Source organism: Melozone crissalis, unplaced genomic scaffold (assembly GCF_028551555.1).
Source record: "Melozone crissalis strain CALT ecotype California unplaced genomic scaffold, PUWL_Pcris_2 ptg000019l_1, whole genome shotgun sequence".
NCBI classification, from domain to species: domain Eukaryota; kingdom Metazoa; phylum Chordata; class Aves; order Passeriformes; family Passerellidae; genus Melozone; species Melozone crissalis.
In genome coordinates, this window is record NW_026535797.1 from 20897570 (window position 1) to 20911093 (window position 13524).

Consider the following 13524-nt stretch of genomic DNA (forward strand, 5'->3'; position numbering starts at 1 on the left):
TTCCCACATTTTTCAGTTTTGGCTTCCATAGTAAACAGCCTGGGCTCTGGACTGTGCCCCTGGCAGAAACACAAATCCTTAATGCTGAACTCATCAGCAATAAACACCAGGCACTCTGGATGTACCAGAGCCAAGGAGGGACTGATGAGGAAATACTCACTGCAAAGACAGCCATGGGTAGTGCCTTCCCCACTGCCAGCCCCACTCCTCCTCTTCCAGAGACAGCAACCCTTCATCCAGCCTGTCCCTGGGTTTGCCCTGTCCTCAACTGCCAAAACTCAGTTACATTTCTCACTTCAGTTAAGCTTCCAGAGAATTCTTTTTTGGGATGCAGGAAGAACACAGAGGCTGCTTTTATTAAGTCTGACTAACTTATGATGCTAGTCTAACAAACAAGCCAAGTTCTGGCTTCTAAACACAAGCATTTACACCTGAAGAATTCTGAACTTTACTAAGACTTCATAAAATAAAAATTGTATCATACCAACACACACTTCCCAATGACACAGAGTTGCAGCTTGTCATTCTCATATTCTCAGTTAAAAGAAAGCAATATTAACTATTTCTCAACTTGATGACACTTCTGGGGTCACCACAAAGGAGCCAACAGTCAGTGTGCAGTCACAAGAGGCACTTTTGGCTACCATCACACACAATAACCATGAATGCAGTGTAACTTCAAGAATATCTATTTATTAAGGACAAGCACCACAATAAAAAGTATTCCCAGCGCTTTCCTGAACTTTAGAGAGAGGAATGTAGAAGTAGAAGAAATTACTCTAATAATTTGCATCCACTTTTCCACTTTTGATGATAAATTAGACTCTCTGGCTATAGTGATAAACAGTTAAATGCAGTAATGAAATCTGTATCACTCTAGGAAGTTGCAAATGGAAGTTACTAACTGCAATCCACTGCTTTGTCAGGTCCACATTGCAGTAGCTGAGCACCATTCACTGAAACCCTTACTGTTTCTTAAGAGATTTAGTAGATACAGAGAAAACACTTAAAAACAACTTAATCTTACATTAAATGTGACTTCATCTTCTGCTTGGGAAATGTAGTTTCCAGTGATGATATACTTATTTAGTCAAAGCCCTACAAATACCTTAATAATTTTTCCCCCTCCATATTTTCATACCTTTGGATTCCTACCAGGAGGTACAAATTTCTGGTCCTGAATCAATATCTACCTAACACAACACAGTAGAAACTTCACATAAATTACTCCTTTCAGTTAAAGAAAGGAACTCAAATTTCAACCTGAGTATAGAAGTATATGTATATACATACACACACATGCACAAAATAACAAAAATTCAATTTCACACTTCTGGAAGGGAGGTATAACAAGACAGCAAAATATTTCAGTACCACTTCAGTATTTGTATTATTTCCTCCTTGCTCTTTACTCAGCTAAATAAATGTCTCGGTACAGGTTACACTAAATGTACACAGGCATATTCAGGCCTTCTTTACTTAGTTAGAAAGAACTCTGCTCCTCAAATCTGCCTCCAGTCTCTCTCAACCTCACCTATCTAGCCAAAACCTCAAACCTGCACACTGGAGTGTTAATAAGGATCTGTAAGACACATGTAATGAATTCCAGTTATTGTCACACTCTGCCACAATAGTTCCCTCACAAAACTGACTTGAGCAAGCAGTGACAACCCAGAAGAAAGCTCAACATCAGTTAAAAATAGAGGTTTCAGGCATAAGGCATAATTACCTGCAATGTCTGCTTTAGGATCTATTTTGAACAGAGGACTTGTGCTGAACCACGTGATAGAAATTAATTTCACAGTGTGAAAGCTTGTTGAACAGCTCCCCAAATTAACAGTTGCAATCCACTTAGGAAAACAGTACTAAGAATTTCACAGAGGCCACTTGTAAGTTGTGCACAAAAAATCGGCTTACAGAGAAAAGCCACTTCTCAGCATTTTGTGATGCTCCTCCTGGCACCATGGCTGCTCCTAAGATGAAAACCAGCTTTTTTTCATCCTTTTACTCAGTTTATAGCAAGACTATTTACAGAGTTTTATCTACATAAATGAGTCCAGGCATCCTTAAATATAGCAGGAGTTTCTAAAAACCTTGCCAACTCTCTTCTAGTAATAAATTTACATTTACTTCTCAGAAGATGATTTAGGAGTTTCTTGCACATGATCTAATCAGTTGATTTACAGACTGCACTTCTGTATTCTGTAAAGGAATGCAGATCAGATCAGGGCTTGCTTGGATCATCTGAACATCTGAAGCCCCAAGTGAACACCCAAGTAATCCTGTACGTACCCTGATGTGACCCTAACAATCCTACAGCAAAACTTAGATTTCATTGTTCTCTCTTGCAGCTCAATTAACACCTTACAGACTGTGAAGAGAAGCTACAAATCCCTTATGGTTACCAGGTTTCTTCTTCCTGACTTATGCTGAAAGGAGTGCAACTGTACCTGCTTTAACCAAACAGCCTACAGCTGGCCTGAGATGCAATCTTCTAAAAAAACCACAAACAGCCAATATTAAATGGCTGAATACATCATAACTGAGGAAAGGAACCAGATATCTTTTAACTTAACTGGCCTAGGGCAAAAGACACACAGCAAGCAACAAATTACTCACAAAAGAACAGAAACTTTTTTTTTCTTTGCAAAAAGCAAGAATTTTTGATGGGCTAAGGAGAGAGAAAGTACTGCTACAGATTTTTTAGGAATACAGTTTGTCACAGGCCTATACAGAGAAGGAGCTCCATACTACAAAATGTGACACAGGAGATAGTAATGGCAATGAGATTAAAGGAGTCTTCTCATATTTCCTGCAGATAGTACAATCATGCCTAATTAATTGATACTGGGGTCACATGAGCCTTTATTTTCCTCTTTGTTCAAAACATCTGTGGAAGAAGCTTTTAGGAGATCTCATCCCCAGGCAGGAAGAAGCTTCTCTCTTCATAAATCTAGTCCCCTGTTTGCTGCAAATGAGACTTTTAAAAATCCACAAAACATGTCATTCAATTAGAGAAAAATAAAAACCTCTTAAGGGCTTTAGGGAAAGAAAGAAAGAAATATTATTGCAGAACCCTTCAAGTCTGAGGCCTACCTGAAGTTCCCACACAAACTTTTAAACTTATTACTTTTAGTTAGCATGCGCTTATTCTTTAATTTCAGCAGATGTATCTACTTCAACTGCAGCCAACTAGAAAACCAAAGTAAATTAAAAATAATTACAATTTTAAGAAGTCAAGCTCATATTACACACAGTCCTGCAAAGGAAACAGGAGTAGATGATCTCATCCCTCTAAAAACACATAAAAAGGTAAGGAATTGCTACTCTCAACAGAGGCTTTGCATCTAAATTCACAACATCTCCCTCTGGACAGTTTTTCTGAGTGTCTCATACTTGGAATCGCAGTTTATATTCAAAGCAGAACTCAGTGACACTGCAAACCCTGCACTTGCTATGGGCCACCTAGGATTTCCTTTTCTTCAGCTGTTAACTGAAGTGGATCCAGCAGCTTCAATCCTTGACACAGAGAAGAATGAGCAGAGCAAGCTCTTTCCTCTTCAGTACTAGCTCAGGGATTAAGTGGATGTATAGGTCACACACCATTAAGGAGAACTCTTCTCTCTGGCATTTCATGTACTCAAAATCTTACCCATAAGAGATTTTCTCACCCAAGCACTTCTGCAGCTTCATTAGAAGTGACAACATTTGCAGACTAAAAATTATCTAAAACTTCTATTTATAAAAAAAGGAATAAAACCCCTGGCTATTTCAGAATCATCAATTAAGTGAAACAAAGATGAGCAGTGTAAATAGAACAAAAAGAGTTCACATCAGCAGAAGGCCCAAGAAAATGTTTTGCTCTGTACAGGCCTGTGGAAGTCCTGTCATTGTGCCATAGCTCCTCAAACAGTTATTTCAGAATCAATCTCAGAAAACAGTATAACATTTTAAAGTTCTGTAACAGCACAACTGTGGGACAGATGAATGGATAAAATTACTCTGTCCCTTTAAGGCCAAACTATGAGAAACACAGAAAAAAGAAATTGTTGTAGTCACAAGTAATGCTGACATATTGGCACAGGTCTACCTGAAAGCAAGAACCAAGGAAAAAAAGTTTCGATGATGGTGAGGGCTGGCCCTTAATTATAGCATAGTTTCACATAATTGTTTTTTTTTTTTAACATCACCATACAGAAGGTGAAAAATGCTGCCTTGAGTTCACAGAAGAATGTATGCATGAATGTGCACTTTGTGTGCTGGGATGATCATTTCACAGAGGTTTTCATTCCAATTACAAGTTTATTGTAACAACATCCAGAATATAAGTATTGGTATCCACCATTAGTAAATGGCCACATGAAATCAATACACTTCCATCATCACATAATCCACACAGCAAACTTCCACTTGAAAGCAGCTGTAGTCAGGTGTAATAAAAATCTGACTCATGCATTCAATGGCTGCTCTTTTAAAAGAGAAAGAACATTACAAAGAGGGTAAAGAAAACAAAGATCCCATAAACCAAAAGCACTTACAAATAGAGGTTTTCCACCCAAATGAAAATGAACCCAGATAAGACTGCGTCACCTATGTGTGCCGAGCCAAGGCAGTAATCTCCCAAAAAGCATGGATTTACATGTTGAGATTTGCATTTTCAGTAAATGCACTACGTAATGCACTTGGGCGGCAGCCAGACTACCAGCTATTACATTTAAAAGGATGAAAACCACTTCTGAGACTCCAAGAAGGAAAACTAATAGCCAGACACTTCAGACCCATTTTTGATGAGTCAAAATAACACAATATCCAAATAGCTCCAGTCCCTATTCTCACCAATATTACTTCCCTGTCCCTGCCTCAAGTCTGAAGGAAACACTCCTACCTAATAAGAGCTCTTCACTCCTGGTTTATGATGGGAAAGCTAACCATACCAGCTAGAATTTCTCACAAGTAATTTGCTAATAAAATATCATGAGACAATTAGGAAGCTGACTCTACTTCTGTTTTGTGCCACACCACAATACCATGTGCTCCTCTCCAAACAAATAATTTCCTATTTCACACTGGTCACCAGCTCAGGCAAAGTGACCACTATTACACCATGATGAACTGAAACCATGTTTCCTCCCCTCCTACTTGACCCCAAAATGGCTTAAATATTCTCCAGCTCACTCACACAAAACAAAACCAAAGAAGGGATGGGATCACTGAGGACTTACCTGAAAAATTCCGAGACACAAGCATCGTCGTGAGGATTGCACCCTGTGGGGAAGACAAAGCAGGGATTACAGAAAGTGCCACTTGAGAAAGAGGCTGGGCTGACCCATGGAGGGCACAATGCATCAGTTACCAACGCAGAGGTACCCACTGGTACTCTGAAGAACCCCAGTGTATCCAGGATTCCCATATGTGGCTCTTAGGCTCGACACAGGACCTCTCACAGTCCTGCCTTTCTAGAGCAGCAGACAGATGCCAGGCAGGATAGCCTAGGAAATCTGAAATGGCACTAAGAATTAAACACATAGCTGCTTCCTAGATTTCACACAGCAGAGAGCTGCTTTGTGCATAGACCAGAGGCTTTGCCCCAGCTGCAGGCAACTGGTAACACTAGTACTGGAAAGTGCAGAGTGTTCAGAACTAAAAGTCCCAGAACTACCTGCTCTATTTCAACTCACTGGCAGAAACAAGAAGGGGTGAATATGTAGCAGAGGAGGCATGGGAAGCTTAGAGCTTGGAGAAAGAAACTATCCAGCTCTTCAGTACACTACTTCAGTGCCCTGTACTGGAGGATCACATAAGGTAGTTCTCTAACACTGCGCTAGCCATGAAATGAAGTATTGCTGCTAGGAAGGCACTAACCTCAAATTCAGAGAACTAAAATCAAACTAAAGTGAATTAAGATGTACTTACCTTTAGCTTCCTTCTAGCATTGAACTTTCTCAAGCATTCCACAGTCTCCTGCCTGTGCATCATTGATGCAACAGTGGATCGTTGCTGAAAAACAGAACAGCAGAAGGTCAAGAACATACCCACACCAAATCAGCCAGGGAAGTTCATTCCACTTGCACACAATCAACACATTCAGGCTGACATGGCCAAGCCTCTCGCCACTGCATGGATGCAAAGTACTGCAACTGGTTCATAACCTGAGAACTTCCAGCAAGACATATTTCATCAAGATTAAATGTGTGGGCTATGACAGGACAGCACCCAAGAAATTTATGAGCGAAGTAAAGGTGAGAATCAGTGCTCCCTGCCTTTCAGGCACACATAGGATTTAAGACAGTATGAAGACAAAGCCAGATGAACAAGCATACCCATGGGGAACTGACTTAGAGGCACTACAGAAAGGACCTGGGCTGCATTAGCTACAGTTTGAAAGGGAAATTTCAAGCACTAAGGGAATACTTGTGAGCAGCAGCCTTCTTGGACATGGCAACCCCTTGAATGTAAGAGGTTGACTGGCAGAGGCCTTGGCACCTTTATATCAGTATTGCAGAAACAGATTCTCAGCATGTAAGAGAAAAGATCATGTATTGTTATTGTACCAATGGAAAAAAATGAGCATAATCTCTATGCAGTGATGCACATCTGTCATCCACAGCAGACTGGGACGCCATCAGCTGCTAAAAGACAAGTTCCCAGAAGTGGTGCAGCCATTAAGACCACAAAAGGAAACCAGAGACTGTTACTGCCAAGCATTTAGAGCACATGAGGAAGCCACTGACTAATGCCAAAGGAGCTGTTGCTCTTGCATGGAACCCCAAGCCTGAATTCCCTTTACGAGGACAGTGGGTGAATTTCTAACCTGGCAGGTAAGTGTGAATAAAATCTCCACTAACTTTCTCTTGCTTGGAAAAAATTCTGCAATACCCAAGAGAACTGTAAACTGTGTGTATATTCAGTTAGTTTCATGGGAAGTCTCTGCTTTGATCCTGTTGTTAAAGCTGGTCACCTATTGCAGTACACATGGCAGCGTGTGGGGAGAATGCAGCCAAAGTGTCCTCAAACAACTCTGGCTGGTTCCTCCAGCCGGTGATGTCCAGTCGTTCAATGTGCACTTACAAGAATCAGGGCACATATTTCAGAAGTTCAGTGGTGCTAAGACACTCAGTGTCTCAGATACACTTTTAAACTTTTTTAGATTTCCTACAACATTTACTTTAGAGGAGCCATACGTATCCAGAAAAAAACACGTTGTGCACACAGCAAAGGGAAACAACAGACTCAAGAGGAGGCAGCTTCAGCGAGAGGCTGACATGGCTCAGTGAAAGACATGGGGAAGTGAAATCAGCCTCTCCCTAGCTCAGAGAAGGAAAGTTGCCACAGGGAGTGGGCTATCATAATACAACTTTGGCTCCAGGCATTGGGAGGAAAGTTTAATACACAGGTACTTGATTATAAGCATGCAAAGACGAAAAAAAATATATGCAGTCTCAGCTAGTGTGAAGTTTTGACTTCCAAGGAACTGCATCATCTTACAGCAGACACTCCTGTTAGACAGATGTTCACATAATTAGCTTTAAATTGCTATCTGTTGATTTGTGGTATAAGGACACCACCACCAGTTTTTCAAGAAAAAATGGGCAAAGAAGCACACTAGATCCATCCTAGAAGTATACCCTGATATTACCAGAGCATCTGGTAAGACTTAGGTCAAACTATTTCATTGTGCAGAGATAAAAGTGCATCACTGCTGCCCTCTCCTACACCTACACCCAGCTGTGTTCTGGGATTTCCTTGCCAACTTTGAAAAAGATGAAAAATACTTATGTGTGAGGTCTGGCAAGGCAGAAGCTACATACACAGAACAGCAAAAGATTTTTTGCTGATTTCAAGTTTACAGCCAGTTAAGCTGCAGCATAGCAGAAATGTCCCAAATATTGCCAAGATGCTATGCCATAAACTGAAGCAGAGATGAAGAACAAAATGGTCCTAAAATTTTTGTCTGATGCCAAACTCTATTTGATAATTTAGGATGCTATGGATTGGAAAAGATGTGGGGAAAAAACCAGAAACTGTGGACACTAACAAAATTCTAAAAGAACAAGGGATTTTTTTTTTTTTTACTACTGTGGCAATAAAAGAACTACAGCATGACAAAGTTGGCTTGTTGAAGGTCAGTATTCCCCCCAAAAAATATAATCTGAAATATTTGAAATTGTAGTGAGGGGTGGAATGTGGTGGTTTTGCCACCACAGAAATATACTGGGTCCTTCAAGTCTTCCTAGCATGTCCACTGAAGGCAAAGCACAAATGAACCTGTAATGAGGAGAACACTTACACAAACCCATGGGTGTTTGAGAGCCTGGTCAGCTGTGATGCGCTTCGCTGGGTTTATCGTCAGCATCTGGTTGATCAAATTCTTGGCTTCAGGAGTCACAGTGTCCCACTCAGGTGATGGGAACTAAAAGAGGAAGAAGGAACAGATGATGAACTGAATAGAAATATCTTCTACTAGCAGTAGAGATTCTTCCCCACTACACACCTAAATTCCAGCCTTTGCCCTTTTGATGCCAGGGCTAACACATTTGCAAAACCCACCAGTTTTTGAGAAAAGTCATACTGAACAAAAATCATCCAGAATCCAACAAATGAATGGTACCAGACAGCAGAACACACCTGTACCATTTACCAGACATAAGCAAGATGATTAAGAGTCTAAAAACCTTCTAGGAATCACTCCGACCTTTGAATTTCTTTCACACTCAACAGTCAAAAAAGTAAAGTCACAGATCTTTTTAACCAAGTTCTTACACGAAAAACACGGGTGCTATCGTTTTTTACCCCGCCTGTCTCTTTCTACAGCACACTAAAAGCTCTAACAGCTTATGAAAAATCACAAACAGTTAACTACAGCAAAACTGCATGAAAGCAAAACCCACTAACAGGGAACATCCCACCAGGTACACTTTTCCCACCATAAAACACAATATCCTGGAACAAAACCAGTCACTTGGGTGTAGCAACCCACCAGCAAGTTGTTAGCAACCACCTAACATACCAACATCTTTACTTGGGGGGCAAGAGAGATGTAACAGTGTATGGGAATACAGAAGCATGAAAACAAAGAAAAAGAATTTTAAGTATTTCAGCTGCTGATCATCCATGAGGGGTAACTCCTCTCTGCTATAATTCCAAGCAATGATAAAGATGAGATATTTACACCATCCGGTACAAGCTTGCATGTGGTATGGACGACAGCATGCTGAGATTAAATCCTATGAATCTACTATACAAATACAGGTGAACTTCAGAACACAAATATGCTGTTGGGGTAAAGCTCCCTGTCTTTAAGTGGGAGGAAAAAATGGATTTATCCTGAAAACATTTCCTTACAGTACCTGCATAATTTAGAAAAAGTTTATTCCATCTTTTTTTCTCACGCTTTTTTATTGCTTTACTCTGTTGGGTCATAACAATACACCTGCTGTATTTGATTTGCATGTAATCTCATTTCTGCATTTGCAGGCATCACTAAGGCATTATACAATTTGTTCTGCAAACACTGCATGAGGATACTCAAAAATCATGATACTGAAGTTTCAAGCATGGACAATTTTCCCACACCTGAACTCTGAACTATTTGTGGCAATGTCTTGCAAAACCTCTACCCAACAGCACAAAATAAAAAAAAAAATTAGAAAAAAAAATCACTGTTTTCACTGTTGCCCATTCCTGTCTGGTCAAGGGAGAACAACAGACTGGTCATGTGCCAACAAGCCCCTTGGTGCTGGGTAAGGACACCAGGGACAGGTGCATCAGTAAAGTGCAGCAATTTTCTATCAGGCCAAATGCCAAATGAGGGAAGGATCTAGTTTTTGTTTACTATAGATAAGAATTTGTTCACTACAGATAAGAATTCAAAACCAATAGATGGGTAAGGAGGAATCAGGCACTTCACTCTTCATGATTTACAGAAAGAGGCATTTAATCCCTGAAGTGCTTTGAAAATCCCCATTGATATAATTAGTGGAAAAAATGCTTCAAATAAGAACCAACACAAAACCTGGAGGGGCAGCAAGGCAAGAGAGGAACACAAGTCCATTTAAAGCTATCAAGTACAAAGACATCACTTTGCTTTCACTCAGGAGAGCCACAGAGCCAGGACATAGGCACACTTTTGTTCTCACCAGTACAGCTGCTCTCATGGTCTCAAGCACAGAAGCTGGGAGGTAACTGGCAGAAGGAGTCCAGCAGAACCCTCACCTTTGGGGGTTTTATTTTTGTTTAATTCAAACCACAAGACAGCCTACAAAAAGAACTCCCCAACTTCCTCTTGATATTCATGCCCACAGGCTTTGAGCTAGGATTTCCAGGAGTTCCTTCTTCCCTCTCAAGCCTCTCTTACATGGAAGAATTTATGTCAAACATTAAAGCTGTGGTACTCAAATTATATTTTATTCCACCTTTGCTTCCTTCAGTACTAACCTCCTTGCTATTCCTCTTTCAGGCATTTTTAACACCTCAGTTTTGCTGTGCTCTAAGAAGTGTTCCATGATCTGCTTGGATTTTTACAAGAGCCTCCAACCCAATCCACCATGCTGATCCCCACCACAAAGCCACCCCTCCAATGGTCCCCCATCATTCAGTCTTCTCACTGGGCTCTGTGCTTTCCATGGACTGCAGCACAGAGAAGTACAAGACCATAACTGAAGCTAATGTTCTACAGAATACATCCCCATATTTTTTATTAGGCCTTGACAAAGACAAGCTCCTTCATTATTCTATCTTCCCTCTACTCCACTAAAAATATCAGCATTACTAGAAGACACCATTTCCCACCTCTGCATTTCCCTAACAAGTGCCAATGTTCTAGTGCCCACTGTGATGCTTTCCCTTCATATCCCTCCAGCAGCCCCAGCCAGGGCTGTATCCCAGGCAGTGAAGACAGCGAGGTGTATGAGCACGTCAAACATCACTTGGCACAGAAGCTTGGCCTGCTGCAGGACACCAGGTAAGACAGTGCCATGTTTGGATGGCTTCTACACCCATGCAGTACTCAGCAAGAAAGTGCCCTTACGTCATAGGCTCCGGCCTTGATCTGCTGATAGAGTTTGTGCTGATCTTCATCCCAAAAGGGAGGGTACCCCACTAGTAATATGTACAGAATCACTCCTGGGAGGGAGAGACACAGATACACTATGGTTAGGCTAATATGCCATTTATTCCTTCAGCCCCTCTTCCTTCCCTCCTGACAGTCCCCAAGGCAATGACTGCTCCATAGATTCATTTGCCATCATTTTTAGCCTTCTGAGATAGCAAAGCACAGTACAAATCTGTCACCTGCTGGACCTCACCCTGGCACTTCATGTTCAGCTCTTAACGCCAGTGTCAGGAGCTAGAACGAGCTGCATAATGTCCTTCTACCCTCCTCTGGCTACCATGGCTGGTGAGCACAACCCCCAGCTGCTCTCAGAGTAAGATGAAGCCACATCTCCTAGGGTTCCTGGGCAGCAAGGGATGTTTTAGGAAGGACTCTGTTTTTAGATGCTTACTGTGAGTGGTGTTGGGACACAAATGACACTGACAAAGCTGACACTCCTGGCCTGCAGAGAACTACTTAGTCTATGTCAGGCAATACTGATATCACAAATCTTTAAACTTATCTGTCCCAGATATATTAACACTTACTTATTTTCTTTTAAAAAAATCATCCCTCTTCAGTATTTAATCTTTTACATAGTTAGTGTAATAGGAAATTGCTACAGTTATCTAAACAACTGACTCTGCAAAGCATAGACAGGTCCTATCTCTTGAGTCTCAAACATCTGATAGATGGCCCAAGGAAAAGATTAGGAGCCAGAATCAAGTGAGTTCAGGTTCCAGTATTCATTCCATCTACACAAAGTGCTTATCCTCAATTGTGCCTTCATGTCTCCACCCAGTAAGAAGGAGCACTGTGCACCCTCCCAGCAAAAGGCTACAAGAAATCACTCTTTTACATGGAATGATGTTGTTTAAGTGTAAAACATTTGTCAAATCTTACCACATGCCCATATATCCACTGGTTTTCCATAAGGATCTTTTCTCAAGACTTCAGGGGAGAGGTAGCCTGGAGTACCAGCAAACCCTGCCAGAAAATGGATGACATGAAGTACTTACAGTACCCAAGCAGAAGAGAGACTGCCATATCACAAAATCCACTAGTGGTAACTAACAAATTCCAAAACCTGTCTCTCCCACCCTTCATCGCTTATTTGCTAGAGCTGTCTCTTGGTAAACCAGCAAAAGGAGGCAAGAAACCCCAAAATAAAACAGAAAATCAGATGGGATCCAGTGCCTGTGTACTGCAAAAAAACCAGACAAGTAAGAGGGACCCTGTCAACCACCTGGGCACAAACTTGTATGCCAGGCCTTATATAATTGTTACATACAATGGCTTGGAGTTTGAAAACACAAGACACAAATGGGACACATCTGATTGCCGAGTGGTATGGGGAGACCAGGAGAAGAAGTAGTTTTTCCAGAATCTCTGCAGCATTGCAGAGTATCAGAGCTGATTTTTAACCTGAAAAGGTCTCATTTCTAATTGTGCTTTAGCTAAGCAAAGATAAAGTCAGATCCAAATGTGCCTGAGGAAGTCTAGGTCAAATGCATTTCTGTAAAGTGACCAAACAAAATTCCAGATGTCTACACTTCTGAGTAGTAGGAAAGTTCAGATCAGGGTCTAAACTTAGCAGCTGCATTCATCTCTGACACTAGCATCTACTGTAAACTGACAAGAAAAATAGAGAAACACATAGCCATTTTTTCTCTCTTTCTTTATTAGTTTTTCCTCTATTTCACCTAGGCTTGAGCCTAAGACCCAGAGGCTGTCGTGCTTGGCAAAGAAACAGCCAAATACAGAGAAGTGTGCTGGAAGAGCTGAGACAAAGTACTCAGGATGCAACTCAATCAGCCACCAGAAAACAGGGGAGCAAAGCTGGGGAAGCTCAAACAGTCTTACCAAACCAGGCCTGCTGCTCTCCCTGGACTTCTATAGCCAGTCCGAAGTCAGCCAGTTTGACAGCAGCACCCTTACATTTACTCGCTAGTAGTAAATTCTCAGGCTGAGGAGAAGAAAGAAAAAAGAGAGTAAGAATGAAAGACTGACATCCTTGTTAAAACCTTTTACCTAGGATCCACATCACTAAATTGCACCTGCTGACTGAATTTAGCATGCAGTACTAAACCTGTTCAGAAGACACAGCAACAGCAAAGAATAGCCTTGACCTAGAATGGCAGAAAATTGTCAAGTCTAACACAAATCCTCTGGCTCCTCCGTGGGAGACAGAGCCTCTTCCAACCCAGCCCATACATTACATGCTGACACCAGAGGGCACTGGCAGTACAGCTCCTGCAGCACTTAAGCCAAAATTCTCTTCTGCCCTCCTCAGAGAGGATAACTGGGAGGAGGGGAAAGGGAAGCGGGGAAAGAAGGGAGGGACAATGCAGGAGATACAATCTGCAGTGATGTTTCTCCCCTTGAACATTAGACAGTCCCCAAGGCACTGAAAAAGTAAATATGATGCTAATAAG

General features: G+C 41.4%; 1 protein-coding gene across 14 annotated transcripts in view; it reads right to left on the reverse strand.

Moving 5' to 3' along the window:
* The window catches only part of CAMK2G (calcium/calmodulin dependent protein kinase II gamma), a 118222-nt gene that overhangs the window by 31151 nt on the left and 73547 nt on the right, over positions 1-13524 (reverse strand). For all 14 annotated transcript variants that reach the window (XM_054276531.1, XM_054276527.1, XM_054276522.1 and 11 more), the window contains exons 7-12: positions 12953-13055; positions 11993-12076; positions 11027-11121; positions 8288-8410; positions 5914-5997; positions 5223-5265 (exon numbers count right to left, since the gene is read on the reverse strand). In XM_054276531.1, the coding sequence (XP_054132506.1) occupies positions 5223-5265; positions 5914-5997; positions 8288-8410; positions 11027-11121; positions 11993-12076; positions 12953-13055 (532 nt within the window). The remainder of the gene's footprint in view (positions 1-5222; positions 5266-5913; positions 5998-8287; positions 8411-11026; positions 11122-11992; positions 12077-12952; positions 13056-13524) is intronic.